The sequence below is a fragment of the Hyperolius riggenbachi genome, chromosome 4 (assembly GCF_040937935.1).
Source record: "Hyperolius riggenbachi isolate aHypRig1 chromosome 4, aHypRig1.pri, whole genome shotgun sequence".
In the NCBI taxonomy this organism is placed as follows: domain Eukaryota; kingdom Metazoa; phylum Chordata; class Amphibia; order Anura; family Hyperoliidae; genus Hyperolius; species Hyperolius riggenbachi.
Genome location: NC_090649.1, coordinates 267241228 through 267268863, shown reverse-complemented (window position 1 = coordinate 267268863; position 27636 = coordinate 267241228). Strand labels below are relative to the sequence as shown.

Genomic DNA, 27636 nt, shown 5'->3' with positions numbered 1-27636 from the left:
CATGTTGAGGAGAAGGCCCCAAAAAATTTTAAGTTCTGAAACTTGGAGTGGTTTCCACCGAAAAGGCTGGGCGTGGCAGCTTTTCGGATGGGCGGTTATAAATTGTGTGGCATATAGGTTGGTCTCAGCCACAATTAAGTCAAGGAGATCCTGGGTGAGGAACAGTTCAAAAAAGTCTAGGGCCGATCCTAGTTCAACTGTCTCCACCTGGACTCCAGACTGGGCGGTGAAAGGGGGCAGTATGGGTGCGGCGGGATCAGGGGAATGCCAATCAGGGTTTGCCAGCACCTCTGGAAAACCAATGGGAGTACGGGCCCGTCTACTTGGTGGCTGCGGATCGGATCTTAATTCACGTACCACCGAACCAGTTTCTACTTCCAGGATGGTGTCCGCCACTTCATCAGGGTCTTCTGCGGAAGTACTGGTGTTGATTGGCCCAGGAGATGCTGCGCTGCTGGTGCATGCCTCACCAAGAAAAATCAGATCAGCGCCACTCTGCTGCCCTTGAGACTGATCTTCCGCCACCTGCAGTCCAGTGACATGGGGTGTGGTACGCCTGGCTCTAGCCGGGACCTCAACCTCGTCATCGGAACTATCGGTCAGAGAGCCACTGCTGTCTACAGGATCGTACTCTGAACCCGAAGATTCGTCGAATAAGTCGACCCAATCATCCTCATCCGACTGGTCCATGTACCTGTAGATGTCTTCATTGGAAAACCTCTTTTTTGCCATGGTGGCCTGCTAAATTTAGGAGGTATTCCTCTGAGACTACCCAGGAAAAGAGCACCTACCTAGCGAAAGGGAGTACTTGAGAGGTAGAAAGCTGTGGTCACTGAGTTTAGATAAAAAAAAAATCAAAACTGATGTTTACAGTGCCACAGTGTTTTTTGCAGTGATCAGAAAAAAAAAATTTCTGTCACTGCGGTGGGGCAGGCTGAACGCAGTGCAGGGGAACGATCAGGTCTGATCGGGCAAACACTGCGTTTTTTTGTGGATCCTAGTGACCCTAATATAGATCTGACTGTGATCACTAATAATCACTTACAGATACTATATAGTACCAATGCTGATTAGCGACAGTGATGACGCTAATTAGTGACTGTGGTGCAGTGGGCTGAGCACTAACTGACACTAACAACCCTTTTGCTTAGCTAACTGGCCTAACTGTTTGTTACCACTAGTGATACTAAAAAAGTTTTTAGATCACTAGGATAGTGATGGTGATGGTGAGGGGGGGGGGGGGGTTGGGGATCAGAGAGCAATCACAAATAATCAAAAACAATCACGAGACAATTACAACACAATTACAGCAATCGGCGCAATCAAAGCCAATCACGGACCAATTGAATCCAATAACGTGACAATCAAAAACCAATTACGTGACAATTGAAGCCAATCACACGACAATCGATGCTAATCACAGGGCAAAACAGCCAATCAGTGGGCAATTGGCACAATCAAAACCAATTACGGGCAATTGAAGCCAATCACGCGACAATCGAAGCCCAATTACGTGACAATCGAAGCCAATCACACGACAATCGATGCCAATCACAGTGCAAATGAGACAATTGTAGCCAAACAAAGCACAATCAAGCCTAAAGGTGCGTACACACATGCGACGTTCCCCGATCTTTACCAACGACGATCGTTACAAAAAACGAACCACCGACTATTAAGGCAAACGACGAACGAGCCAAATCGCTACAAAAGAAAGTTCTGTCTCGGCGGATTTTAACCAACGACGATCGTTTGCAAAAGTAGTACATCGTTGGAAACGATCGTTCGTACTAGGCTTGACATGCGCATTTCACTATTTCTCCATGGAACTTCTCATTTTTATGCGCAGGCGCAATAGTTGCTTTCTGTGATGTAACGTTCGTTCTAACGATCAGATCGTTACACACATTTTAAAACTACCTTTACTTAGGTCGTTCTTTCATCAATTAAAAGTTCGTTCGTCGTTCTTAACGAACGATCGTTGTCGCATGTGTGTACGTAGCATAACAGACAGGAGATCAGATACACAATGGCAGGGGGGAGAATATACGCAATCAATAAACTAGGACGGTGTGGGGAGGATCGGAAGGGGTGGGGGGTGATCAGATACCCCTAAGGGGTAGTTGGGGGTCTAATCTGATGGATAGGAGTGACAGGTGGTGATAGATGGGTTATTGACGGGTGATAAGTGGGTGTTTACAGGGAAAAACAGATGTAAACAATGGACTGCTGATGTGATCAGGGGGGGTGTCTCGGAGGGATCTGAAAGGGTGGGTGGGTGATCAGAAGCCCCTAATGGGCAGTTGGGGGTCTGATCTGATGGGGGGCAGTGGCAGGTGGTGACAAGGGATGATTGACAGGTGACGGATAGGTGATTGACAGCTGATCAGCGGGCAATTACAGGGAAGATAGATGCAGTATTCGGGGGGGGGGGGGGGATCTGAAGGGGTGGGGGGTGATCAGATACCCCTAAGGGGCAGTTGGGGGTCTGATCTAATGGGGGGCAGTGACAGGTGGTGACAAGGGATGATTGACAGGTGACTGATAGGTGATTGGCAGCTGATCACTGGGGAGATAGACAGATGCAGGGGAGATAGATAGGTTCAGTATACAGGGGGGGGGGGGGGGGGGGTCGGGGGGGAGATCTGAAGGGGTGGGGGGTGATCAGATAACCCTAAGGGGTAGTTAGGGGTCTGATCTGATCAATAGGAGTGACAGGTGGTGACAGGGATTGATTGATGGGTGATATGGGGGTTGGTTAGGTCTGATCTGCGTGCTGCAGGGGGGTACAGGGGGGTGTCTGATGGGTGATCGGGGGGTCTGTGGGGCTCCTAATGTGTGTGTGTGTGTGTGTGTGTGTTTGCTTACTGTGCCTGCTCTCCTCGCTGGTGGTCGATCGCTAAGTGTGACCACCAGCGGGAGGCAGGCAGTATAATACAGTTTGTTACGTAAACAAACTGTATTATACCTGTTCTATTGGCCAATTTGAATTTTTACAGCCCGCCGGCGCTGCTGATTGGCCGGCGGGCTGAAGTCACATGGGGGCCGAAGAGTGTGACGTAGCGATCGCGCGGCTGTAGCCGCGCGATCGCTCGTTAATTAGGCTGCAGCCGGCGACGCAGTACTGCGTCGCTGGTCCTGCAGCTGCCACTTTGCCGACGCACGGTATAAGCATGCGGTCGGCAAGTGGTTAAAGTAAATCTGTTATAAACTAAATTAATTTACAGATGTCATTAATGGTAATTAGGAGTTTTCTACTGTGTATTTTTTTCTTTTTTGTAGCCTGTGGATGCTGTGTTTTGTGTTTTTAAAACTCTTTTTAGTTTATATGGGCACAGGAAGTCAGTCCCCTTAATTTACCTTTGTTGGTTCCCTAGAATCACTTGTCCTGCCTTTCATCTACAGCCAAGCTTCCCAACCCTGTCCTCAAGTACCACCAATAGTGGAAGTTTTGCAGAAAACCACAAACATTCACAGGTGAGGTAATTAGTGTCTCAGGCTCTCAGCAGAGCTGAATTATTACCTCTGTTGATTCCCACAAAACATGCACTGTTGGTGGTACTTGAGGACAGGGTTGGGAAGCCTGATCTACAGTGCTGATTTGCAAATAAAACCAGAATCTGACTGATGGCTATGGGCAACAAACACAAATAGTGTCCTCTGGTTAAAGGAAACCAGAGCTGGAATAAAGTAAACATTTTATATGTACCTGGGGCTTCCTCCAGCCCCATGAGCACGGATGGCTTCCACGCCGCCATCCTCAGGCTTCTCAATGTTCTGTACCGGTTCCCGTTACTTCCTCCAGTCGCGGCCAGTCTGACGCAAGTGAAGTGCGCTATTAACATATCTCTCCAGCAGCCGCCGAAGAAATACGTAGAGGGCGCATTTCTGTTGTGTAGACTGGCCACGACTGGAGGAAGTAACTGGACCCAGTACAGAAGACAGAGAAGACTGAGGACGGCGGCGTTGGAGCGATCCGAGCGGATGGGGCTGGAGGAAGCCCCAGGTATGTATAAAACGTTTACTTTATTCCAGCTCTGGAACACTTTTTAAATTCTGGGCTGCAGTTTAATCTCTCTCTCAGGGGAAACTACTTTTCCATTTGAAGATCAATACCATTAGGCAACTGGTTTAGTTTAAAAGAAAATGCATATGGCAGCCTCCATATATCTCTCACCTCAGGTTCCTTTTCATTTTTTTTTTATTTTTTTTTTAAGAAAACCAGTCAGAGAAATTTCTATAAGTAGAAGATATGGAGCTAAAAGCAGGTTGCAGCAATACTCCTACTCATGTCTAGTTACTGTAATAAATAGCGGAGATGCCGCTGCGCGGTCTGGCGGCGGGGCGCTGTCTCCGCGTTCAGACCGGCGGTTTCCGCACAGCAACAATCGTCTGTAATCGTCTGCTCCTTCCCTGCTCTATCACATGGGAGGGTCAGACTGTTCCAACTGAAGCTTTTTTAGACTCTGGTTCAGAGGCTAACTTTATAGACTACAAGTTTGCTAAAAATATGGGGATTCCCTTACTCCCGTTAGACCAACAGCTTTTGGTCACTGCTGTAGATGACTCTCCTCTGCAAAGTAGACAACCCCTTTCTCGAACCCCGGAGCTGATATGTAATGTTGGGGTGCTACACAAAGAGAGTTTACAGTTTCTGGTCCTGCATATGACAACCTTCACCATTATTCTTGGCATGCCATGATTATATCTTCACTCCCCTCAGATTGACTGGGCTTCAGATCAGCTAACGAGCTGGTCTACCCATTGTCATCATCACTGTTTAGCGAAAGTAACCATAGGGTGTGCCAACTCAGTACGCAGAATTTGCTGATGTATTCTGTCCTAAATCGGCAGATAAACTTCCCCCTCACCGTAACTTCGACTGTCCCATCGACTTAAGATCTGGTTGTATGCCTCCAAGGGGTCACCTCTATAATCTATCGGGGCCTGAGAAAGTGGCAATGCAGGAATACATCAGAGAAAACTTGGCCAAGGGTTTCATTCATCCTTCTCGTTCACCAGCAGGGGCAGGATTCTTTTTTGTAAAAAAAAAAAGATGGAGGCCTTCGTCCCTGCATTGATTATCGAGGTTTGAACAAGATTACAGTGAAAAATCGTTATCCATTGCCCTTGATTGATGATTTGATCACTCAGGTTACCAACGCCAAGATTTTCTCTAAACTAGATTTAAGAGGCGCATACAACCTAGTTCGAATTAGAGATGGTGACGAATGGAAGACGGCCTTCAACACACCTGACGGGCACTATGAGTATCTGGTGATGCCCTTCGGGTTGTGTAACGCTCCGGCCGTCTTCCAGGAGTTGATAAATGAGGTATTCAGGGAGGTGTTGGGGAAGTTCGTCTTAGTATATCTGGACGACATACTGATCTTCTCTTCCAGTCTGTTGGAACACCGCAGACATGTCAAGTTTGTGTTAACGAAATTAAGACAGAATTCACTTTACGCTAAACTGGAGAAATGCCTCTTCGAGGTAACCTCCGTTGCTTTCCTGGGATACATTATCTCTACATCTGACCTCTCCATGTATCCAGGAAAAGTTTCTGCTGTTTTGGAGTGGCCTCAGCCTGTGGGATTAAAAGCACACCAAAGATTCTTGGGCTTTGCCAACTACTACAGGAGATTTATAAAGGGATACTCCTCAGTGGTCTCACCTCTCACAAGTCTCACCAAGAAGGGAGCTGATACTTACCACTGGTCAGCAGAGGCACATTCTGCTTTCTCTACACTGAAAAAACTGTTCTGTTCTGCACCCATTTTGAGACATGTAGATGTCACCTTCCCCTTTATTGTGGAGGTCGATGCCTCAGAGGTTAGGGTGGGGGCTGTATTGTCTCAGCGCTCTGGTTTGCAGGGCAAACTTCACCCGTGCGCTTACTTTTCTCGTAGGTTTTCACCCAGAGAAAAACTACGATATTGGCAATCGGGAGCTTTTAGCTATTAAATTAGCTTTTGAAAAATGGCGACATTGGCTAGAATGTGCAGAGCATACTATCACAGTTTATACAGATCATAAAAACCTGGAGTACATAGAGGGCGCCAAGAGACTTAGCCCTCGTCAGGCCCGGTGGTCTTTGTTCTTTTCAAGATTCAGATTTGTTATAACGTATACCCCAGGTAGAAAAACATCAAGGCGGACGCCTTGTCCAGGTGTTTCGAGCCCGAGACAGTACAGCCCTCAGCCCCTGAAACCATTCTACCTCAGAGGGTAGTCCTGGCAGCTACCGAGACCTGGAAAGATTAGACAGTCATTCTGAGTCCCTACCAACAGGATGTTCCAGAGGGGAAGCCCGAGGGGGTGATGTTTGTACCACTACCTTTTCGTCTGCAACTCTTACATCTGTTTCATTCCCATAAGAATGCAGGTCATCCCGGGGCCACCAGAACTCAGGATTTGCTGGCCAGATGCGCTTGGTGGCCTACATTAGCAACAGATTGTAAGGAGTTTGTGAGGGAATGTGCAGTATGTGCTAGGAGTAAACCTTCTTGCCAGGCACCTGTGCGTACGTTACAATCTTTACCAGTGCCAAGTGAACCATGGACTTATCTGTCCATGGATTTTGTAGGAGAACTCCCCAGGTCTGAGGGCAAGACAGTCATTTGGGTGGTAGTGGATTGATTCAGTAAGATGGCCCATTTTGTTCCATTAAAAGGACTCCCCTCGGCCCAGGAGTTGGCTGATCTCTTCATCCAGCACGTTTTCCGGGTGCATGGCATTCCGGAAAATGTAGTGTCAGATCGGGGAGTCCAATTTGTATCAAGATTTTGGAAAGCTTTTTGCCATCAGCTGGATATGGACCTTGCATTTTCATCAGGCTACCACCCACAGACCAATGGCCAGACCGAGAGAGTTAACCAGTCCCTGGAACAATTTCTCAGATGTTATGTCGCAGATGCTCAATCCGATTGGGTAAAATTTTTACCATTTGCGGAATTTGCGCACAACAATCTGAAGAGTTCCTCGTCCGGATTTTCCCCATTTCAGGTAGTTTCCGGAAGATCAACCAAGTTTGCCCCGTTACCCGTGGCATCTACACCATTCCCAGCCTTGGAGGATTGGCAGAGAGCCTTGAGGGAGATTTGGGGAATGGTTAAGAGGAACTTGGGGAAAGCTTTCCAGACCCAGAAGAAACCGGCTGATAAAAGGCGGTCTGTAGAATGGAAGTTTTCTCCAGGAGACATGGTATGGGTATCCACTCGGCATTTGGCCTTGAAGCAACCGTCACCCAAACTGGGTCCTAGATTCATAGGACCATTTCCAGTGACCAGAAATATTAATAATGTCACTTATGTGATCGATCTCCCAGCCAGCATGAGAGGTGTGAGATCATTCCATGTGTCTCTGTTGAAGCCGGCAGTGCACGTGGATTCCTCCCTCCCCCCCCGTGATGGTTGATAACCAACCTGAACATGAGATCGAAAAGATTCTGGACTCTCGCTTAGTGCAAAATTCTGTGCAGTATCTGGTCCACTGGAAGGGATATGGTGTGGAGGAAAGAACTTGGGTGCCAGATGGTCGCATGCATGCGGAAGAATTAAAGAGAGAATTTCATGACTCACATCCTGGGAAGCCGGGTGGGAAGTGTCCAGAGTCCACTCCTCAGGGGAGGGGGGGTACTGTAATGAATAGTCTCCGCATTCAGACCGGCGGTTTCCGCACAGCAACATGTGTCTGGTTTGCCTGGGCCTTCTAGTGCACACTGATGGAGAGCTACGCGCGCGCGCTGGAAGACAGGACCTTTATGCCAGCAGGAGAGGTATCAGCTGATCAGGACGATCAGCTGATCCCAGCGGAACTCCTGATTGGCTGAGTGGCTGGGGGCGGCGCTGCGGAGCGCTGTAGTATATATAGATCTTGCTTGTCAGTTGCTGGTTGTCTGCCGTTGCGAATACTTACGTGTGAGCACTCAGACCTCAGTCAGATCCTTCAGTGTGTTAGAACCAGTTGGAACTGGGAATTCACACTTAGCCAGATTTCGCTCTTGTCATTTACTGTGTTATACTTTAGACCAGTTCTAGGGTGTTGAGACCAAGGACCTCACACCCAAGCATAGGATTGCTGTGTCATTACTGTGTTATACTTTAGACCAGTTCCAGGGTGTTGAGACCAAGGACCTCACACCCAAGCATAGGATACTGTGTTATTCTATAGACTAGTTCCCGGGTATCGAGACCAAGGACCTCACACCTCAGACTAGGATTGAGCTTGATATCTGTTATGACCTTTGGCTCTGTTGACCTCTCTCTTGCTTTCTGATTCGGTACCTCTGCCTATCTGTCTACCAGTTGCCAACCTTGCCTGTACCCGGTTACCGAATCAGCCTTCTGTCTCTGTACCTTATCTGCTCGTGTGTTGCCGACCTGGCCTGTCTGACCCTTCTGACTGTCACTCATCCCTCGAGTGATCAGTCTATCTGTACTGCCCGTGACACTAATCCACCAGGTGTCAGTTAGCTGCAAGGATCTCCTGCTCATCAGAGAGTCCTTCCTGCAGTTCAGCCAGTGCCCTCTACCCCATAGGAGTCCACTGGCTGCAGTACAGTCTGATTCCCAATCCATCTGGGAATCATTGGCTGCAGTACAGTCTGATTTCCAGTCCACCATGGAATCACTGGCTGCAAGATTATCTCCATCTCCTTCTCTTAAAGAGATAGCCCCTGCACAGCCAGAGGCCGCCTGCCCCTCAGGTGGTTCCTGGCTGCAGTAGTATATGTGTCTCTCTTTCCATGGGAGATAGCCTTACAGTTGCACCAAGCACTTACACTTCATTAGGTGTCCAGAGGTTAGTCATACTTGTATTATTGGTGATTCTGCAGATCATCCATAATCAGGTATACATCTGTATTGTTGATGATTCTGCAGATCATCAGTAATCAGATACTCTCTGTGTGCTGACACCAATCGTTACAGTTTCTCTAATAGTTCAAAGATATTAACAATTTTCCTCATTTCTAACCCCTTTTCTCATATTTATTAAAAAGTATAGCCGCACACATCTCCTTCACAACTAGAGCAAACTTGTTAAAAACAAATACAGATACTTCAACCTAGAACATAGTAAAAAAAACAACATATGCTGCTAATTAAATTAAATATAATTGTTTAATTGTCAGCAAGTGTGACCATCTCTAAAATGTGTGGGGGGTTTTGCTAGTAGGAATTATTCAGGTGTGTGTTAACATAGTACCAAGGATAAAATACATTAGAGAAGGATTATAAAGACAATTAAACATCAATTAAATGAACTGCTCACAAGAAGGGTAAAACATCTTTGGTTTCTTTATTTCAAAATCCAGACACCATACAAAAAGCTCACACATATCGGGCAGAAGATCAGCCCTTAGTCATAGCTCGACATCACAATCAGGTGTGCTCATTAAGTAGTGGGAGAGGTTCCGCCCCGAGGTGTGCAACCATAGCCTAAAGGGGAACTCTTCCTTACATAAATAGTACATTTGTATGAAGATTTTTTTCTATACATGAACATCCACACTGATGTTTATATAAGAACAACATTGACAAAGCAATATATAAAATTAAAGCAGAACAATCTTAGCATGGGAGTATATTGTGTCAGAAGGTTCAAATCACAATCATAGGTCGTAAAACAGACATCCTACTTGGTTTTCAGACCCATGGGAGACTGAAAACCCCCACTCTCCTCCAATTGGCCACCTTCTCTTCTCCATGCCTTCGAAACTGTAACCTTGTATGCCCTGCATGAGTGTTGCGTAAATGTTTTGCTACTGCTGAAACATTGGTTACCAACCTGTAACGTTTGCATAATCGTTTTCACGGTCAGCGCACAAGACGCGCACTGACACAACGAAAACCCTCCACAAGCGTATAATTTAGGTGAACCCAGGCTAGGTGCAATGCACCAGCAGAGGGCAATTCCCACCGGCAGATGGTGCTGTGGAGTGCAGACAAGCACAGCCTCTGCACAGCCACAAATGCCAGATGGGAATTGTACAGTTCTAAAACAATGCGGGGCTGAACAGCCCTTAAAGAGAAAGAGCACAGATACAGGATGAATGTGTGTTCACCAATCTAGTCGCGACCCTGCGACGGTGAACACACATCAGCAGAAACAAAAGCAAGAACGCGATTGCGAGGAAGGCGATCGCCAGAAGTGACACAAGACAGATCAGAACAGAACACGAGAGGAGCAAAGGCACAGCAAACAACAATGAGAAAACAACAAAGGCTAACTAAACGCGAACACCGCACTCATTCGCAACAGCGAACGCGTTTACAGCGCGATCTCCGCACGTTAAGCGCAACAGAGACAAGCACGCCTAACTAACCCAGCGACAGACAAACACGAAACAGAGGACGTGAGCGCTTGCTTAACGGTTACCTCACCGAGCCTACAGCAAGTGTTCGTATCAGACAAAACAGACAAACGGAAAACAGGAATAAGAGAGGAGAGATCCACTGCTCTTTCCGTCAGAGCGAGTGTGATCCGGGTTCAGGAACAGGCTAGGAAAGATCCACTGCTCTTACTGCCAGAGCGAGTGCGATCCGGGTTCAGGAACAGGAAAGGGAAGATCCACTGCTCTTTCCGCCAGAGCGAGTGCGATCCAGGTACAGAAACAGGATTGCAGATCAGAAGGATCCACAGCCGCTACCGCCAGGGGCTAGTGCGATCCAAGCAACACAGGCCGATGAGATAGCCTGTAGCAACCGCTGCTCCAGCTATACTCCAAGAAAGCAGATCAGAAGGATCCACAGCCGCTACTGCTAGAGGCTAGTGCGATCCAAGCAAGACAGACAGATGAAATAGCCGGTAGCAACCACTGCTCCAGCTATACTCCAAGAAAGCAGATCAGAAGGATCCACAGCCACTACCGCTAGAGGCTAGTGCAGGCATGGGCAAACTTGGCCCTCCAGCTGTTAAGGAACTACAAGTCCCACAATGCATTGCAGGAGTCTGACAGCCACAGTCATGACTCATAAAGGCAAATGCATTGTGGGACTTGTAGTTCCGTAACAGCTGGAGGGCCGAGTTTGCCCATGCCTGGGCTAGTGCGATCCAAACAATACAGATGAACAGAAGGGGCTACCAGTAGCAACCGCTGCTCTGGTTAGCACCCCCAGACAGACAGAACGATTTCCTGACGACCACCGTTGGCGACAGGACAATCGCAACAGAGAGGCAATACAGACAAACAGATAATAACCTAACTGCACTAGGGAAGCTGCCTAGTGCAGTCCCAAGAATTACTCTAAGATAACTTTGACAAGAAATAGCATGGCTGACACTCTAGGAGTGTTTCAAGAAACCATGATGGGATGACCAGCAAAGGACTCTGGGAAAACATAGCTTTTTATACTGCCAGCCTACAAAGGAGGCAGCTGGGTGATTTGCATAACCAATGTATGCAAATTCCTCAGCAGCAGAGCAGATCTGGAACTTGCAAAGAAAAGACAGGTCTCTCCTCCAGAGACCTGCAGCCCACAGACTAGAGGAATAGTCAAACAGCTGTCTGCCTGTGCAGCCAGCTGAGCGGATCATTACACAACCACTGTGTACTATCATAATGTCCTGGTGTTTGCTGATGCTATGGGCTAGTGGTGCAATCAGTGTATTGGAGCTGATATAGTTTGCAGGGAATCACATGAATGACATTGCTAGTATTACAATTAATAAATTGTTGTAACTCAAAAGATCTGAACCTGTCTGCCCCGAGAGTGGACAATACAATACTGACACGTGGACACCCCACATTTGTAGTAGCCCACAGTGGAGATCCAAATACTTGAAGATGCAGACCGTGATGATCTAAATAAACTAGGTGAGAGGATAGACCTTAGAGTAGCAGGTTTGCGAGATGTAAAAGAGACTTCCTTAGATAAAACCTGATCTATTTTGAGGTCGGAGGAGAGGACTGGCAAAAATCTTCTGATGATGGACACAACTTTAAGATATTGTAGACTGTATGTGACAAACTGGGACACACTGTGACAAAATTCACACTGTCACCTCTAGGAGGTTTAGGAGGTCCATCCCTCTGGAGATCCGTTTTGCCTCCGGCACTCACAACCCTTTGCGCCATCCTCAAATGCCAATCAGCATACCCTCATGAGTGCCAGAGACAGATTGTGGGATGGACCTCCTAAACCTCCTAGACGTGACAGTGTAAATTTTGTTACCTAATATAGTCTACAATGTCCTAAAGAGAACTAAGCACCAGTGTCATTTTGTTAAAACAATTAACCTCTCCATAAAGATGGGTTGTAATGGAGTGTGCTGTTGGGTGGGCAGAGGTTGGGGTGAGCATCTTTACGTACCTACAGGCTGATCTGACCTGATGTCCATTTGGGATTATTATTATTATTTATTAGTTTTATATAGCGCCAACATATTACGCAGCACTGTACAATAAATAGGATTACAGACAATGATAACTGGGGTGACAGAACAATACAGCTAACAAATCATAGATACACCATGTTCTGCAGGGAGAGACCGCAGCTGCTAAATTTTTAGCTTGCCAGCAGTGTAATGCTCTGTGATGCATGCCTGGAGATGTAGTCCATGGATGCTGAAAATTCAGAGGCTGTGGGTAAGCTAAAAATTCAGCAGCTGTGATCTCTAGCTGCAGAACATGGCAGATTCCATCCAGACCTGGGGGCCACAGGGAGCAGTATCCGATAGATAAGTAAGGACACTCACCCCAAACCCTACTCCCCACCCATGGCACACTCCATTATGAACCTTGCTTATGGGGCAGATCATTTTAAAATAAGGTTCCTGGTGTTTAGTTACCTTTTAAAACAGTCTTATATTGTTTTATATTTGTGTTTTTCTGTGTTTAATGAGCAAACATTTAATTTTACGTTTCATAGCATGCCACATTCAAGTTGAAAATATTCAACACAGTTGCCAATCTTCTTGTCCCACCAGGTCCCAATTATGTTGGGAGACTTCTTTGCATAGTATATTGTTTGGAATAGACTATTATGAATAGTTGTTTCGGCCAAGGAAAATGTTAAGTGTGTGTGTTTGGCTTTAAGGTAACCTACTAGGTTGATATGTTAGGATCTGTTGTTTTTTTAAATGCGGTATTTTGAAATGCTTTCTTGGTGTAACCAGATTTATTTAACCAAATCGATTGAAGCGCTTTAACTGAACTGTAACATGTCACTTCATGTAACCTTTGAATAATACAGTTTCTATGCCAGTTCTGTTAAAGTAATAAAAGCTCTTGAAATTAAACTTACATTGAACCTTCTACATTTAGCCTCTCCAGCAGTTATGAAGCACAGATGAAAAGTCTACTGCGTATTGTCCGAATATTTTGCCATGTTTTTCGCCTCGGGCCCTCTTCTCCCAGTAATGGAAATGACATGGGCTACAATGGGAACAAAACTCCAAGAAACCAGGTGTTCAAGGTCAGAAAAGTATATGACGTTTTTAGGAAGATAGACGTTAAAGAGATGAATGTGACAAAGCATGCAATCATTTATCAGAACCCTTCTCCACAGGACGTAAGTTTGGTTCATATCATGCATGTCACTCTCAGTTTAGTTCATCACCTTCCTTTTTCTTTCATACAATCACGCTGGTGTTTGATTGACTTTCCTATCAGAATGATATTTCTGTGTTGTCATACCTCCTTTACCCAGCTGATTTAAATCTGTACTCTACGTTTATTTTGTTGCATTTCACAATTCATTTATATATCATTTATTTGCATACTGTATATTCCTGCATATAAGACTACTTTTTAACCCTTGAAAATCTTCTGAAAAGTTGGGGGTCGTCTTATACGCCGGGTGTCATTGATGCCGGGTGATGCACCCTATCCTGTTACCGCCTCTCAGATCTCCCTGCTGAGGGAGTGCAATCTATTCTTCCATACCGCTCTGATAAACAGGTAGACAAGGAGAGCTAACCAGTCTACTTAAGGAGAGTTGACCAATGCAACAAGTCTATTGACTATATACTGTTATATACTGGGTAACACATACGGTACAGCACCAGTATCTGTTCATACACAGCACCAGTACATGATTTTTTTATTTTAATTTGGTGTGCGTTGGAAGAGGGGTAGTCTTATACGGCGAGTATAGCCCAAACTCTATATTTTAACTGGAAAAGTTGGGGGGTCGTCTTATACGCCCAGTCGTCTTATACGCCGGAATATACGGTAATTATATTCATACTCTGAGCTCATCCTAATACAGTTTACTCCAAATAACCCCACCAGTATGGCCATGTTGGCCATGGGAAGTGCAGGAACCGGAAAAAGAACATTTATGACAGTGGTAGCAGCTGAGATTTGTGTGACGCATTAAAGTATAACTAAAAGTCATAGCTGCTGCTATTTTATGTGCACCTACATATGTAATAAGGTCTCATTCATACCAATGGATGTGTGCACATGAGCTAACTGGGCCAAAGTGTGTCAATAAAAATAAATGTATATTTTACCTTCCTTTTAGCAGCCAAATAAACTAAAACTTTTAATTTGGCTGCAGGGACACATTTTTCCTGTCGTGGGGAAGTGTGCCTTCCCTAGCCTGGCAGGGTATGCAGTGGGCAGCAGGGAGCTTTTATATTTATCTGCCCGGACGCCTGGATCAGCTGCTTTTTACTCCACTGTGGCGGCGATGTAACCCCGACATGTCTTATCTGTTCCGATTACATGATATGAATCCAGAAGACAGTGTTAGCTTTACCGCTCCACCCGGTGTTGGAAGATTCTCTTCCCTCTTCCCCCATCGGATGGAACTGTAGCGCTGACATGGTCCCCTGGATCCCCATCACGTCATATTATGTAATCGGATGTAATTGGGACATAGAAGACATGTTGGAAGTTCAGATCTGTGGGTGGAGGAAGAGAAGAAGCTGTCCAATACAGCTAACTATACCTGCTCCCTGCTGCCCGCTTATTCGGCTGCACTAGGCAGCCAAATGAGATTTGCCGGCAGAGGTTTACAGTGCACAGCAATTTCAAACAAAATATTTTGTTTGAAACTGCTAACAGGTTAAAGTGTTGGTGTACTCATAAAAAAGGAAAATTAAGTCTTTATCAATAGGATAATATACAGTACATGGGTTGAATTAAGATGCAGGCACATCAACTCCTGTATAAACTGTGCTTATACTAATGTACTTGCTGTTTTCTGCTGTTATATAGTGTCTGAATCCATTCTCATAGCAGTTTCAAGGTTAAATTGCCTCTCTGCACTCATTTCAAGAGTTAGAAAGATATGAAGGCTGCCCTTTAGATGTTAATCAGTAAACAAGGGATTCTGAAGTGGGCAAGTTCAGGTTCAGGCATGCCTAGTGAAGGAAAGTGCTCTTGCACTTCTTCTTTCTGTTATGCAAGAGTGCTTCCTTTTATAGGGTATGCGCGTTTCAGAACTTGTGTGTGGCCAGGTCAGTTTCCCTTGTGCATGCCCATGGGTACTTCCTCTGGCTTCCTTCCCACTGACAAGCTTGTTGAATATTAGAAAGATGGGGAATGGGAGGGACCCTGGAAACAACAAGCTTCATGAGGCATGTCAGCAGCAGGTAATCTAGTCTACCATGGGCTTAATTCACTTCAGGACTACATTACACTCTGTAATGGTATCTGTCTTTTTCTTCTAGTAGTGGACCTCCTTTGCAGGTCAGGGACACACCAGTTTGCCTGCTCTGCATACATTAATGGTGGCACTGCAGATGCTAGGAAAGTTAGGTCTGTGAGGATGTGAATAGTAGTCATGTGACTGCCACCCTATTGGAAGCTAAAATACTGCAGAAGGAGGCATTTTTCATTTTATCTTTGTACATTGTGTATGCATTAATAGAATCTGTCTATTAAAGATGATTAGTCAATTTCACATACAAGATTCCTCTGTACTGTGAATTTTACTTAAAGAGAGTCTGAAGCATTTTATATTACCTCTTTTAATTCAGCAGCCAGCTTCAGCATTAAAATCCAAACTGATTCACCACATCCCCGCAGCAGAACGAAGTGTTTATCCCCCGGAAATCCCGGGGCAGAATTCCATGACTTTTCAAGTCGCAGATTTTGCTGCCCGGGGGAGGCAGAGCTTTGCGCTGTATCTCTGTCCCTTGTTCAGTCAATCTACCCCAATCTCCAACTCTCTCCACCCCTCTCAGTGAAAATAACTGAAAGGGGTTGAGGAGAGGCGGAGCTTGACTCGAGCAGAGGCAGAGCTACTGCTCACAGCTCTGCCTCTTCCAGGAAGCATAATTCTGCGATTGCAGAATTGTGGCCTGGGATTTCAGGGGGATTAAGACCTCGTTTTGCCGCATGGATGCAGCAAATCATTTTGGATTTTAATGCTGAAGCTGGCTGCTGAGTAAAAAGAGGTAATGTAAAACGCTTCAGACTCTTTTTAACAAATATATGTATTAACAGGAACCAGAAAGAGCTTTCTATTACAGTCATGTAAAAGTTTCTAAAAACTTTATAAACTATAATTTACAAGGTAAGACTGTAAACCAACATGTAGTTTATTTGGCAAAATGACAGCTCTGCTCTGAGACCATGGAAATGCTGTTATTTTTTGCCATTAGAGCGGAAAGAACATGTAACAATAGGGTGAGAATTCTCCAAGTCTATAATTGGTCACTTACAGTTATGTGATCTAAACTAACCGCACGTAAGAAACAAGCCTGAGGAAAATGTAAGCCTTTCACATACTGCAGCTGTGATTGCTGATAACCGTATTTTATCACCATTCATTTACTTGTTATGGCAGAAGTGAACAGTGGCTTAGCTAGCGCTAGCCTGGTGTCCGTTCAAGCATTGCAGAGTTGGAACCTGTTTCTGATTCCTGTTAATGCGCACATATTGCACAAAATGTACCTGTCCTACTGTCTCTACATATCTAACGTTGTACAGTTGTTGTTTTTTGTTTAAGATTTTAAAGAAATACGGATATAAATAAATGTCAACAGCTTAATGTAAACACTCTAATTAAAGGAAACATCATGCAAGAGGAGTATGAAGGTTCCCATATTTATTACTTTAAAAAAATCCCAATGGGTGGGGGATGTCCATATCATTTGGCTTTTCAGTAGTGTCTTGTACAAAACTGAAACAAGTGTGCAGCCAGAATAGCTGATGTGCATTTGCAATCGGGGTTAGTGAATCCAAGTATTAAAGGCAAAGGATCAGCACAGCAGCCAGGCAATAGAATTTTTCAAACAGTGGTTTCTGCATTCCGCTTTCTTCATTTTTTTTTTTTTAGGCCGGCTTTACACTTTGTTTTTGTGATGCATCGCACCACAACACGAAAACGTTATCCATATGACCCGGTGGCAAAGTACGCCGACAGGGTCAAATGCATAGCGCCACCCCCCGCTCAGTGACGTTCCTCCCTGCTGGGCAGGAAGTATGTCACTGGTATTCCTTCCGGTCCATGCATGCACACCGCGCCACGCTCTGTTGTTTACACTACATGCGTTGTCTGTATACTTCCATTATCCCAAGCACCGCGCTCCTGCCCTTGCGTATGCTCGGAAACCTCTGGTGCATCGCAATGAGCAATAAGTGTGAAAGTCTCCAAAGACATTCATTGCTTTTGTGGCCCATTTCGGCAAAATAAGTTAACGTCGCGTTACCTTATTTTGCCGAAAGGGGCCACAAAAGCAATGAAAGTCTTTGGAGACTCACACTTATTGCTCATTGCGGTGCACCAGAGGTTTCCGAGCATGTGTAAAAGGGGCCTTTGTTTTACAAACAGTGTAGCTTTTTATTTATGTATGGAACAACTGTACTTTTTCTTGCCTTCTGATGCACTAATATCTCCTCTGCACTGGTCCTCTATCTTGATGCATATCTATAGGTGTGTTCAGACTGCAGATAATTTACTTGTTTATCCAAGCAGTAATTTATTAGGGTTAGAACAGAACATCTTGTACTGATTACACCTCAAGACTCCCACACATCTCTCATCTGCCAGCCGGTGCATTCTCTACATGTCTTCACCACCATGGCTTCTCCCTGTCTCTTCAATCCCTGGTAGCCTGTGTCCTGTGACTAAATGCTAGAGGCGAAACGCTAGGGCACCATAACACATCTCTTATGTGCGCAATAAAAGCCTCTAGTATTTGGCCTCTAGTGTTTGTCACATGATACACAGCTATATGTGAAGAGATAGGGAGAAGCCCAGGCGGCGGAGAGAAGATATGGGAGGAAGCACCAGTGGATAGCTGAGAGCAGCACCGCTGTTGCGTAGGTCAGCTTGAAATCGAATGCCATTAGCGATACACAAATACTGGAATTATTTAGAGATCCAGCATGCCAGATTTCTGAGCAACACCAATAAATGACCAAAACTGAGCACATTCTTTTTGTGTGTACCCTGCCCACTGGAATCCACTCTATCTTGTGCCACTTCTTTTTCCTTCCTCCTCTCCCCATTATACAGCCCACACTGCTCCGCTATAGCCGGGGCCCCATGTCTGTACACCCCTTGCTCCCCGCAGTGTCACTTTAATAAGAGTTACGGACGACACTAATTGTATGTATGTACGCACTTTCAAACGAGAATGGGAAAATTTGTGTGGGCAAACCATATAACAGAGACACATATATTTATTTTTATGGAAGGTTTACAGTAGCCAGGTACTTGGCCACAAATAATAGTGATAAATAGCACATTTTTTGATGGATATGTAATCCCCCATTCCTCACTGGTTCTTTCTTTTACGCCTGATAATGATGGATAGCTGCAGAGTGCCCTAACTAGTTCATAATGATGAGGTTAAGGAGGAAGCAGAAGTGGGTGGAAAGGTGAAATATATTCTTAAGAAATTACTTATTTCCTTATTAGGAAAATGTAAATTCACTTAAAGGATACCCGAACTGACATGTGACATGATGAGATAGACATGTGTATGTACAGTGCCTAGCACACATATAACTATGCTGTGTTCCTTTTTTTCTTTCTCTGCCTGAAAGAGTTAAATATTAGGTATGTAAGTGGCTGACTCAGTCCTGACTCAGACAGGAAGTGACTACAGTGTGATCCTCACTGATGAGAAATTCCACTTTTTTACCTCTTTCTTGCTCTCAGAAGCCATTTTCTGCTAGGAAAGTGTTTTATAGTTGGAATTTCTTATCAGTGAGGGTCACACTGTAGTCACTTCCTGTCTGAGTCAGGACTGAGTCAGCCACTTGCATACCTGATATTTACCTCTTTCAGGCAGAGAAAGAAAAAAAAAAGAACACAGCATAGTTATTTGTGTGCTAGGCACTGTACATACACATGTCTATCTCATCATGTCACATGTCAGTTCGGGTATCCTTTAATATCAGATTACTATCTGATTTAGCAGCACATATACACATTTGCTACACAAACATAATGGTTTATCTTTCATAAGGTATGAATTTTCCCAGCACACATTCATTGCCCTTGGGCTGTGCTCAAGACTGCCTTCTTCCCATGCTCACATCTGTCTTCCCCCTGCATTCACCACTGCTCTTTCCCATGCACTCATTATTGCTCTTTCCCCTGCACTCACGACTGCCTTCCCTCTGCACTCTCAACTGCCTTCCCCCTGCACTCTCAACTGCATTCCCCCTGCACTCTCAACTGCCTTCCCCCTGCACTCTCAACTGCCTTCCCCCTGCACTCTCAACTGCCTTCCCCCTGCACTCTCAACTGCCTTCCCCCTGCACCCTCAACTGCCTTCCCCCTGCACCCTCAACTGCCTTCCCTATCAACTGCCTTCCCCCTGCACCCTCAACTGCCTTCCCCCTGCATTCTCAACTGCCTTCCCCCTTGCACTCTCAACTGCCTTCCCCCTTCACTCTCAACTGCCTACCCCCTTGCACTCTCAACTGCCTACCCCCTTGCACTCTCAACTGTCTTCCCCCTGCACTCTCAACTGTCTTCCCCCTGCACTCTCAACTGTCTTCCCCCTGCACTCTCAACTGTCTTCCCCCTGCACTCTCAACTGTCTTCCCCCTGCACTCTCAACTGTCTTCCCCCTGCACTCACAACTGCCTTCCCCCTGCACTCTCAACTGTCTTCCCCCTGCACTCTCAACTGTCTTCCCCCTGCACTCTCAACTGTCTTCCCCCTGCACTCACAACTGCCTTCCCCCTGCACTCAACTGCCTTCCCCCTGCACTCTCAACTGCCTTCTCCCCTGCACTCACCACTGCTCTTTCCCATGCACTCATTATTGCTCTTTCCCCGGCATTTACGACTGCCTTCCCCCTGCACTCTCGACTGCCTTCCCCCTGCACTCTCGACTGCCTTCCCCCTGCACTCTCGACTGCCTTCCCCCTGCACTCTCGACTGCCTTCCCCCTGCACTCTCGACTGCCTTCCCCCTGCACTCTCGACTGCCTTCCCCCTGCACTCTCGACTGCCTTCTCCCTGCACTCTCGACTGCCTTCCCCCTGCACTCTCGACTGCCTTCCCCCTGCACTCACGACTGCCTTCCCCCTGCACTCACGACTGCCTTCCCCCTGCACTCAACTGCCTTCCCCCTGCACTCTCAACTGCCTTCCCCCTGCATTCTCAACTGCCTTCCCCCTGCACTCTCAACTGCCTTCCCCCTGCACTCTCAACTGCCTTCCCCCTGCACTCTCAACTGCCTTCCCCCTGCACTCTCAACTGCCTTCCCCCTGCACTCTCAACTGCCTTTCCCCTGCACTCTCAACTGCCTTTCCCCTGCACTCTCAACTGCCTTTCCCCTGCACTCTCAACTGCCTTTCCCCTGCACTCTCAACTGCCTTTCCCCTGCACTCTCAACTGCCTTCCCCCTGCACTCATGACTGCCTTCCCCCTGCACTCTCAACTGCCTTTCCCCTGCACTCTCAACTGCCTTTCCCCTGCACTCTCAACTGCCTTTCCCCTGCACTCTCAACTGCCTTTCCCCTGCACTCTCAACTGCCTTTCCCCTGCACTCTCAACTGCCTTTCCCCTGCACTCTCAACTGCCTTCCCCCTGCACTCATGACTGCCTTCTCCCTGCACTCACCACTGCCTTCTCCCCTGCATTGACGACTACATTATCCCTGCACTCCCAACTGCCTTCTACCTGCGCTCACAACTGCCTTCTCCCCTGCATTCACCACTGCCTTCCCCTGTATTCACAACTGCTTTTTCCCTGCACTCACAACTTCTTTCTCTCCCGCACGATCACTGCCCTCTCGCCTGTGTTCACAACTACTCTCTCCCGTGCACTCACAACTGCCTTCTACACTACACTCACGACTGCATTCTGCCATGCACTCATGACTCCTTACCATCCCAATTTTTTTTCCTGCCCATAAATTGACCTGTAAGGATAAAAATGAAGTTAAAATAATAGTTTGCAATAGCCTATCTACTTAAAGTGCATAAATGCAGCATGTACTTTGCAACAAGAGTAAGTGTAAACTGTAATCTCTCATGCATAACTCCTGCGGACACAACATCCATTTGGTAGATCCATCTGGATTCTCTCTGTTTTAATATTATATCAAGGTCACCACCATTATTTGGTATGTCCATCGCATCAAGCACACGCTATCTTAACTGGGCTGCACTGTGGCTGGCATCATTAAAATGCCTGGAAACAGGAGTATAATAATTCCTATCACCATTGCTGTACTTCGTGATTGCCCTTTTGTGCTTCTCTATGCGCCCGCAAGAACATTTTAAACCATGTTATACTCCTGCACTTGAACAAAAATGTATCTGGTTACTTTTTATTGAACGACCTGGGGATGTCTGATGCTGTCGCCTTTGATGATGGCATTGTAAACATTGCATTTCGAACAGGGAAAAGTTCCATTTCTGCCGGTGGTTGTCGTGCCTTTCTTTTGGGCAGTGTCCATCTTCCTAGCAGTGCCTTGTATCTTTTTTTTTTTCTCATCTGATGCAAAATATGGAATCGTCTTGAAATAGTCATCTTAACTCAATGTCTGAACTCAATAGTGGCCAGAACTTTTGAATGACATTTTTTTTACCATGGGGTGTTTTTACCAAACCTCATTGCGGACCGTGTTAATTACTGTCTTTTGTCCTGCAAGACAAAAAGATTAGTGGGAATATGAAATCCTTGTATGTTAGTGGCTAAATGCAAGGTCATGTGAAATAATAGTGCCTCTACAAATGTACAACTGCCTTCCCCCTGTACTCTCAACTGCCTTCCCCCTGTACTCTCAACTGCCTTCCCCCTGTACTCTCAACTGCCTTCCCTCTATACTTTCAACTGCCTCCCCCCTGCACTCTCAACTGCCTCCCCCCTGCACTCACATTTGCCTTCTCCCCTGCACTCATTATTGCTCTTTCCCCTGAACTCTCGACTGCCTTCCCCCTGCACTCTCAACTGCCTTCCCCCTGCCCTCTCAACTGCCTTCCCCCTGCACTCTCAACTGCCTTCCCCCTGCACTCTCAACTGCCTTCCCCCTGCACTCACCACTGCTCTTTCCCATGCACTCATTATTGCTCTTTCCCCTGCATTTACGACTGCCTTCTCCCCTGCACTCACGACTGCCTTCTCCCCTGCACTCACGACTGCCTTCTCCCCTGCACTCACGACTGCCTTCTCCCCTGCACTCACGACTGCCTTCTCCCCTGCACTCACGACTGCCTTCTCCCCTGCACTCACGACTGCCTTCTCCCCTGCACTCACGACTGCCTTCTCCCCTGCACTCATGACTGCCTTCTACCCTGCACTCATGACTGCCTCCTACCCTGCACTCATGACTGCCTCCTACCCTGCACTCATGACTGGCTTCTCCCCTGCACTCACCACTGCCTTCTCCCCTGCATTCACCACTGCCTTCCCCCTGTATTCACAACTGCTTTTTTCCCTGCACTCACAACTTCTTTCTCCCCCGCACTAATCACTGCCCTATCGCCTGTATTCACAACTAATCTATCCCGTGCACTCACAACTGCCGTCTCCACTGCACCCACAACTGCATTCTGCCATGCATTCATGACTCCTTACCATCCCAATTTTTTTTTCCTGCCCATAAAATGACCTGTAAGGATAAAAATTTAAGTTATAATAATAGTTTGCAATAACCCATCTACTTAAAGAGACACTGAAGCGAAAAAAAATATATGATATAATGAATTGGTTGTGTACTATAAATAATTACTAGAAGTTTAGCAGCAAAGAAAATATTCTCATATTTTTATTTTCAGGTATATAGTGTTTTTTCTAACATTGCATCATTGTATAATATGTGCAGATTACACAACACTCAGCATTCAAAATGATTCTTTCAGAGCAGTCTGTGAACTAATGACCTCTCCTCTGGCAGAGAAAAAGTAAATAGTTCAATAACACTTGAGATAATAAAAGTCAGATAACAGCTCTCTCCACGACTTTGAAAGTCGCAGAGCTTAATTGCTTTTTTGCATAGAGATAACAACTGGAGTTTCTTAACTCTTCCTGTACTGGAAACAATTAGACTGATCTATCGGATCTTAATGTTTTATTTCTTAGCTGTACTACACATACAAATCATAATATCATAATTTTTTTTCGCTTCAGTGTCTCTTTAAAGTGCATAAATGCAGCATGTACTTTGCAACAAGATTAAGTGTAAACTGTAATCTCTCATGCATAACTCCTGCGGACACACCATCCATTTGGTAGATCCATCTGGATTCTCTCTGTTTTAATAATATATCAAGGTCACCACCATTATTTGGTATGTCCATCGCATCAAGCACACACTATCTTAACTGTGCTGCACTGTGGCTGGCATCATTAAAATGCCTGGAAACAGGAGTATAATAATTCCTATCGCCATTGCTGTACTTCGTGATTGCCCTTTTGTGCTCCTCTATGCGCCCGCAAGAACATTTGAAACCATGTACTACTGCACTTCAACAATAATGTATCCGGTTACTTTTTATTGAACGTCGTGGGGGTGTCTGATGCTGTCGCCTTTGATGATGGCATTGTAAACATTGCATTTCAAACAGGGAAAAGTTAAATTTCTGCCGGTGTTTGCCATGCCTTTCTTTTGGGCAGTGTCCATCTTTCTGGCAGTGCCTTGTATCTTTTTTTTTTCTCATCTGATGTAAAATATGGAATCGTCTTGAAATATACATCTTAACTCAATGTCTGAACTCAATAGTGGCCAGAACTTTTGAATGAAATTATTTTACCATGGGGTGTTTTTACCAAACCTCATTGCGGATCGTGTTTATTATTGTCGTTTGTCCTGCAAGACAAAAAGATTAGTGGGAATATGAAATCCTTGTATGTTAGTGGCTATATGCAAGGCCATGTGAAATAATAGTGCCTTTACAAATGTACCAGGGGTTGGTGTATTTTGGCCTGCACATATTGCCTGTCTTTTACCCTGTACTGATAGCTGCCTTTTACCTTGCACAGTTAACTTTTTTTTTTCCCTGCACACACAATGGTATATCGCATGATGGTGTATCACCAAGCACATGCAATCACCCCCTTCCCTACACGCATGATTACCCTCTCCCAACATGCAAGTCTGCCCATATCACTACATAGACAGCACTACTTCTGTCTCTATTCATAGATACTCATACACACACTCAACTGTCTTTCTTCCTGTTCACAAACATCTGACATGCTCACTACACATGCACTAACCCATTTACTAGTGAGAGCTTTTTTTTTACCAGTGATGCCACCTGGTGCACACATCTGCTAGCTGTTTATTTGTTTTTATTTTTGGACTTATAGCTAGATCATAATAACCCATGATCTATGAAAAGATGTAGGTCAAATATAACTCAGGAGCTTTACAGGTATAATATACAGTAAACTAATGTAATACAGTGCCTCTCACTGCAGCATACAGGGACGGCTTTTGGAATGTATTAAAATATATGGAGAGTTTTCTATTTTTTTTTCTTTTGGTATTTGTATTCCCCTCCCCTAGGCAGAAGGTAAATTTTGCAAATAATAAAAAACAAACAAACAAAAAAAAAACAGATGTAAATACTATAGAATGTTATAAAGATGCACCCACAGTAAAATAAATTGATTGCAATGCATAAAACAAGTGGAAAAGGAAAGAAAAAAAGAACGCTCTCTCGTGCATTAATCTTTTTAATATGCCTCTTCTCAAAGTGAAAGAATAAAACGTACATCTGACCAAGGCGTGGAACGCCGAAACGCGTCGTAACGCAATAGGCGCAGGGCAGCTGCCGAGTCTCCACCGCTTTCCTGTCCCCGCCGGCGCTGGAATTCTGACGGTTCCCCGCACTATTGACCACAGTGAGGAGACGCGCAGGGCGGTGTAAAGATCTGAAAGAGCGGTGATGTACACCATAGAGTGTGATATGTGCTGGTTTTTATTGAACATTGTACGTTTTATTCTTTCGCTTTGAGAAGAGGCATATTAAAAAGATTAATGCACTAGAGAGCGCTCTTTTTTTTCTTTTCTTTTTCGGTTTTCTACAGTGTATTCACTTACTCCCCAAAAGTAAGATAGGAGCAGCACTCTGTTGGAACAGTGCTGGGCGGTTCTTTTTGATTTGAGCGCAGTGGACTTGTTGTATGCATAAAACAAGTGGACCTATGCAATATAAAACTTAAGTGTCAGAAGGAATAAAAGACAAGTCTTTTAAGTCACATATAGCGATTTGGAACTCCAGCTTTAGTATTGTTTAAATGTATTAAATTATTTATTACTAGTGGACTTAAGCCCGTTTAAAAACAGGCTAGGTCTGTCACTGTGCATGCGCCCGCCGTGCGAGCACGATGTGCCCGCTCGCCGGCCCCTTCGCCCGCCACGCATCACTCTCCCTCAATGTCTCTGTGTCCCTGCATATGCACAGAGCGCATGTGGGACACACACAGGGACACGGGATGCAGAGACAGTAGGATTTTATTATAGAAGATTACATTTTTGATATCTTTTCCCCAAAGCTTTGTCTTTCAGGGCCTATTTCCACTACGCCCAAATCTGGACCAAATCTGCAGCGTTTCCCCATATACAAGAGGGACGGGAAAACCCTGCCTGTCTAATTAATAGCTTGCTGTCCAGATCATACTGCAGTGCGAATCTGCACGGCGTGCTGCAAATGTATGTAGTTCACTCCTGAATCCCTATAGCAGTGCATGGCGTGCCTCAGTGATTCCCACGCAGTAGAACGGGGCTGCGGCTGAATCGGAAATGGCCATGCCTCCTAGTGAAGCTGGCCCCCACTCTTCTATGAACATTTTAAACCTCCTTTGTAACTGCATAAATTATTGGCATCGGCTCATTGATGGTACAGCATTACTGATTTTATTTTATATGTTTACTTATTTATATGTACCGTAGTACTTGTTAACTTATTTTTTTTTACTTATTTTAACCAAACTAATTTAATTGTACTACTGGCCCAGTGGGTTGCAAATATTTCCTTAATTTTCTCACTGATATTTTTTATGTTGTTTTCTTTGATACACAGCATTCCGTTTTTCTTTTTTCTCTTAATTTTTTCATTTAGAAATCTAGCAGATCAGGTGGCCAGTTTATATCCCCTAATACACATAAGTGAATATTCTGTAGCATGTCTGAGTATAGAATGGTTTTCATCCTTGATTTACTGGACAGAAGTTATTTGGTTATGGTTGCTAAGCAGGGCTCACCTTCTAAGGCTAAATTATACATTCAGGAATCTTTCCTTTACTTTTTGGCAGGAGATACAACAAAGAAATGAGATACAGGAGTTCAAATTTTAAAATCCTACACAATATTTGTTAGTGCAACAGCAAAATCTGGTTCTACAGCCCATGAATAAAATAGAAAATAACAAATGGGTGAAGAGAAGTAGATGTTGTTGTTTTTTTTTTATAGCATTTCTTCAGACATGTTTCTCAATGGTCAGAGTCAGGTAGTCTATCACTAAACAAATGTTCCTAGTGAAAGTTTATTTGCTTCCTTCACTATGTATAATAACTGTTAAAGTGGACCTGAACTCTTGCATAGCAGAGAAGGAAAACATAGAGACCTGCTCCTTGTATGTATTTAGAGAGTTTAGCCTGTTTAATTCCCCCTCATTTGTGTATAATCACAAGTTGTAATTAGATCTCTCCCCTGTGTCACATGACTGCCACATCAGTGATGGCAAATAAGCTCATTTGAAAGCACAGGCTGTTAAAAATTCTTCCATGAATCAGGAAGTAAAAATAGTGTCGATTTATTTTGGGATTTGTATCAGCTGTAACAAAGAAAAGTTTTTAGTTTAAAGGTTATTATGCTGCTCTATCTTTTAGAGCAGAGAGGACATTCTAAGTTCAGGTCCACTTTAAAGATTAGCAAAAAAATTCTGATAACATGCAAATTTCCACAAAACCAAAAAGAGAACAAAACTGAACAAGTTAAATCAAGCACCTGGTATTAATTAACAGGCAACTGATCAAATAATTATCAGCTGCAAGCTTTGAATGGTTAGATTTTATTTCTACTTGAGACAGTGGAAATTTGCATGTTGGGAGGATTGTTTCATCCTCACTAATAACTGTAGCAGAGGAGGAGTTCTGATGCAAAGATATCCATGTGCACAGTCATCGCCATCTGTAAGGATACTTTGTTATTGCTAAAGCTCCTTATTGTGCCTTCCATTGGCATTGGCACTGTCCTATTTTCAGTGAATGTTAGATGATCATATGATATTTCAGCAATTACTAATTTTTGCTCTGCCA

The 27636-nt window shown here is 44.9% G+C and overlaps 1 protein-coding gene across 3 annotated transcripts in view; it reads left to right on the top strand.

Annotated features, from left to right (window-relative positions):
* Positions 1-27636, top strand: part of HACE1 (HECT domain and ankyrin repeat containing E3 ubiquitin protein ligase 1) — a 187641-nt gene that overhangs the window by 54856 nt on the left and 105149 nt on the right. For 2 of the 3 annotated variants that reach the window (XM_068231229.1, XM_068231228.1), the window contains exon 11: positions 13268-13514. In XM_068231229.1, the coding sequence (XP_068087330.1) occupies positions 13268-13514 (247 nt within the window). The remainder of the gene's footprint in view (positions 1-13267; positions 13515-27636) is intronic. The other variant, XM_068231230.1, reaches the window with a different exon arrangement.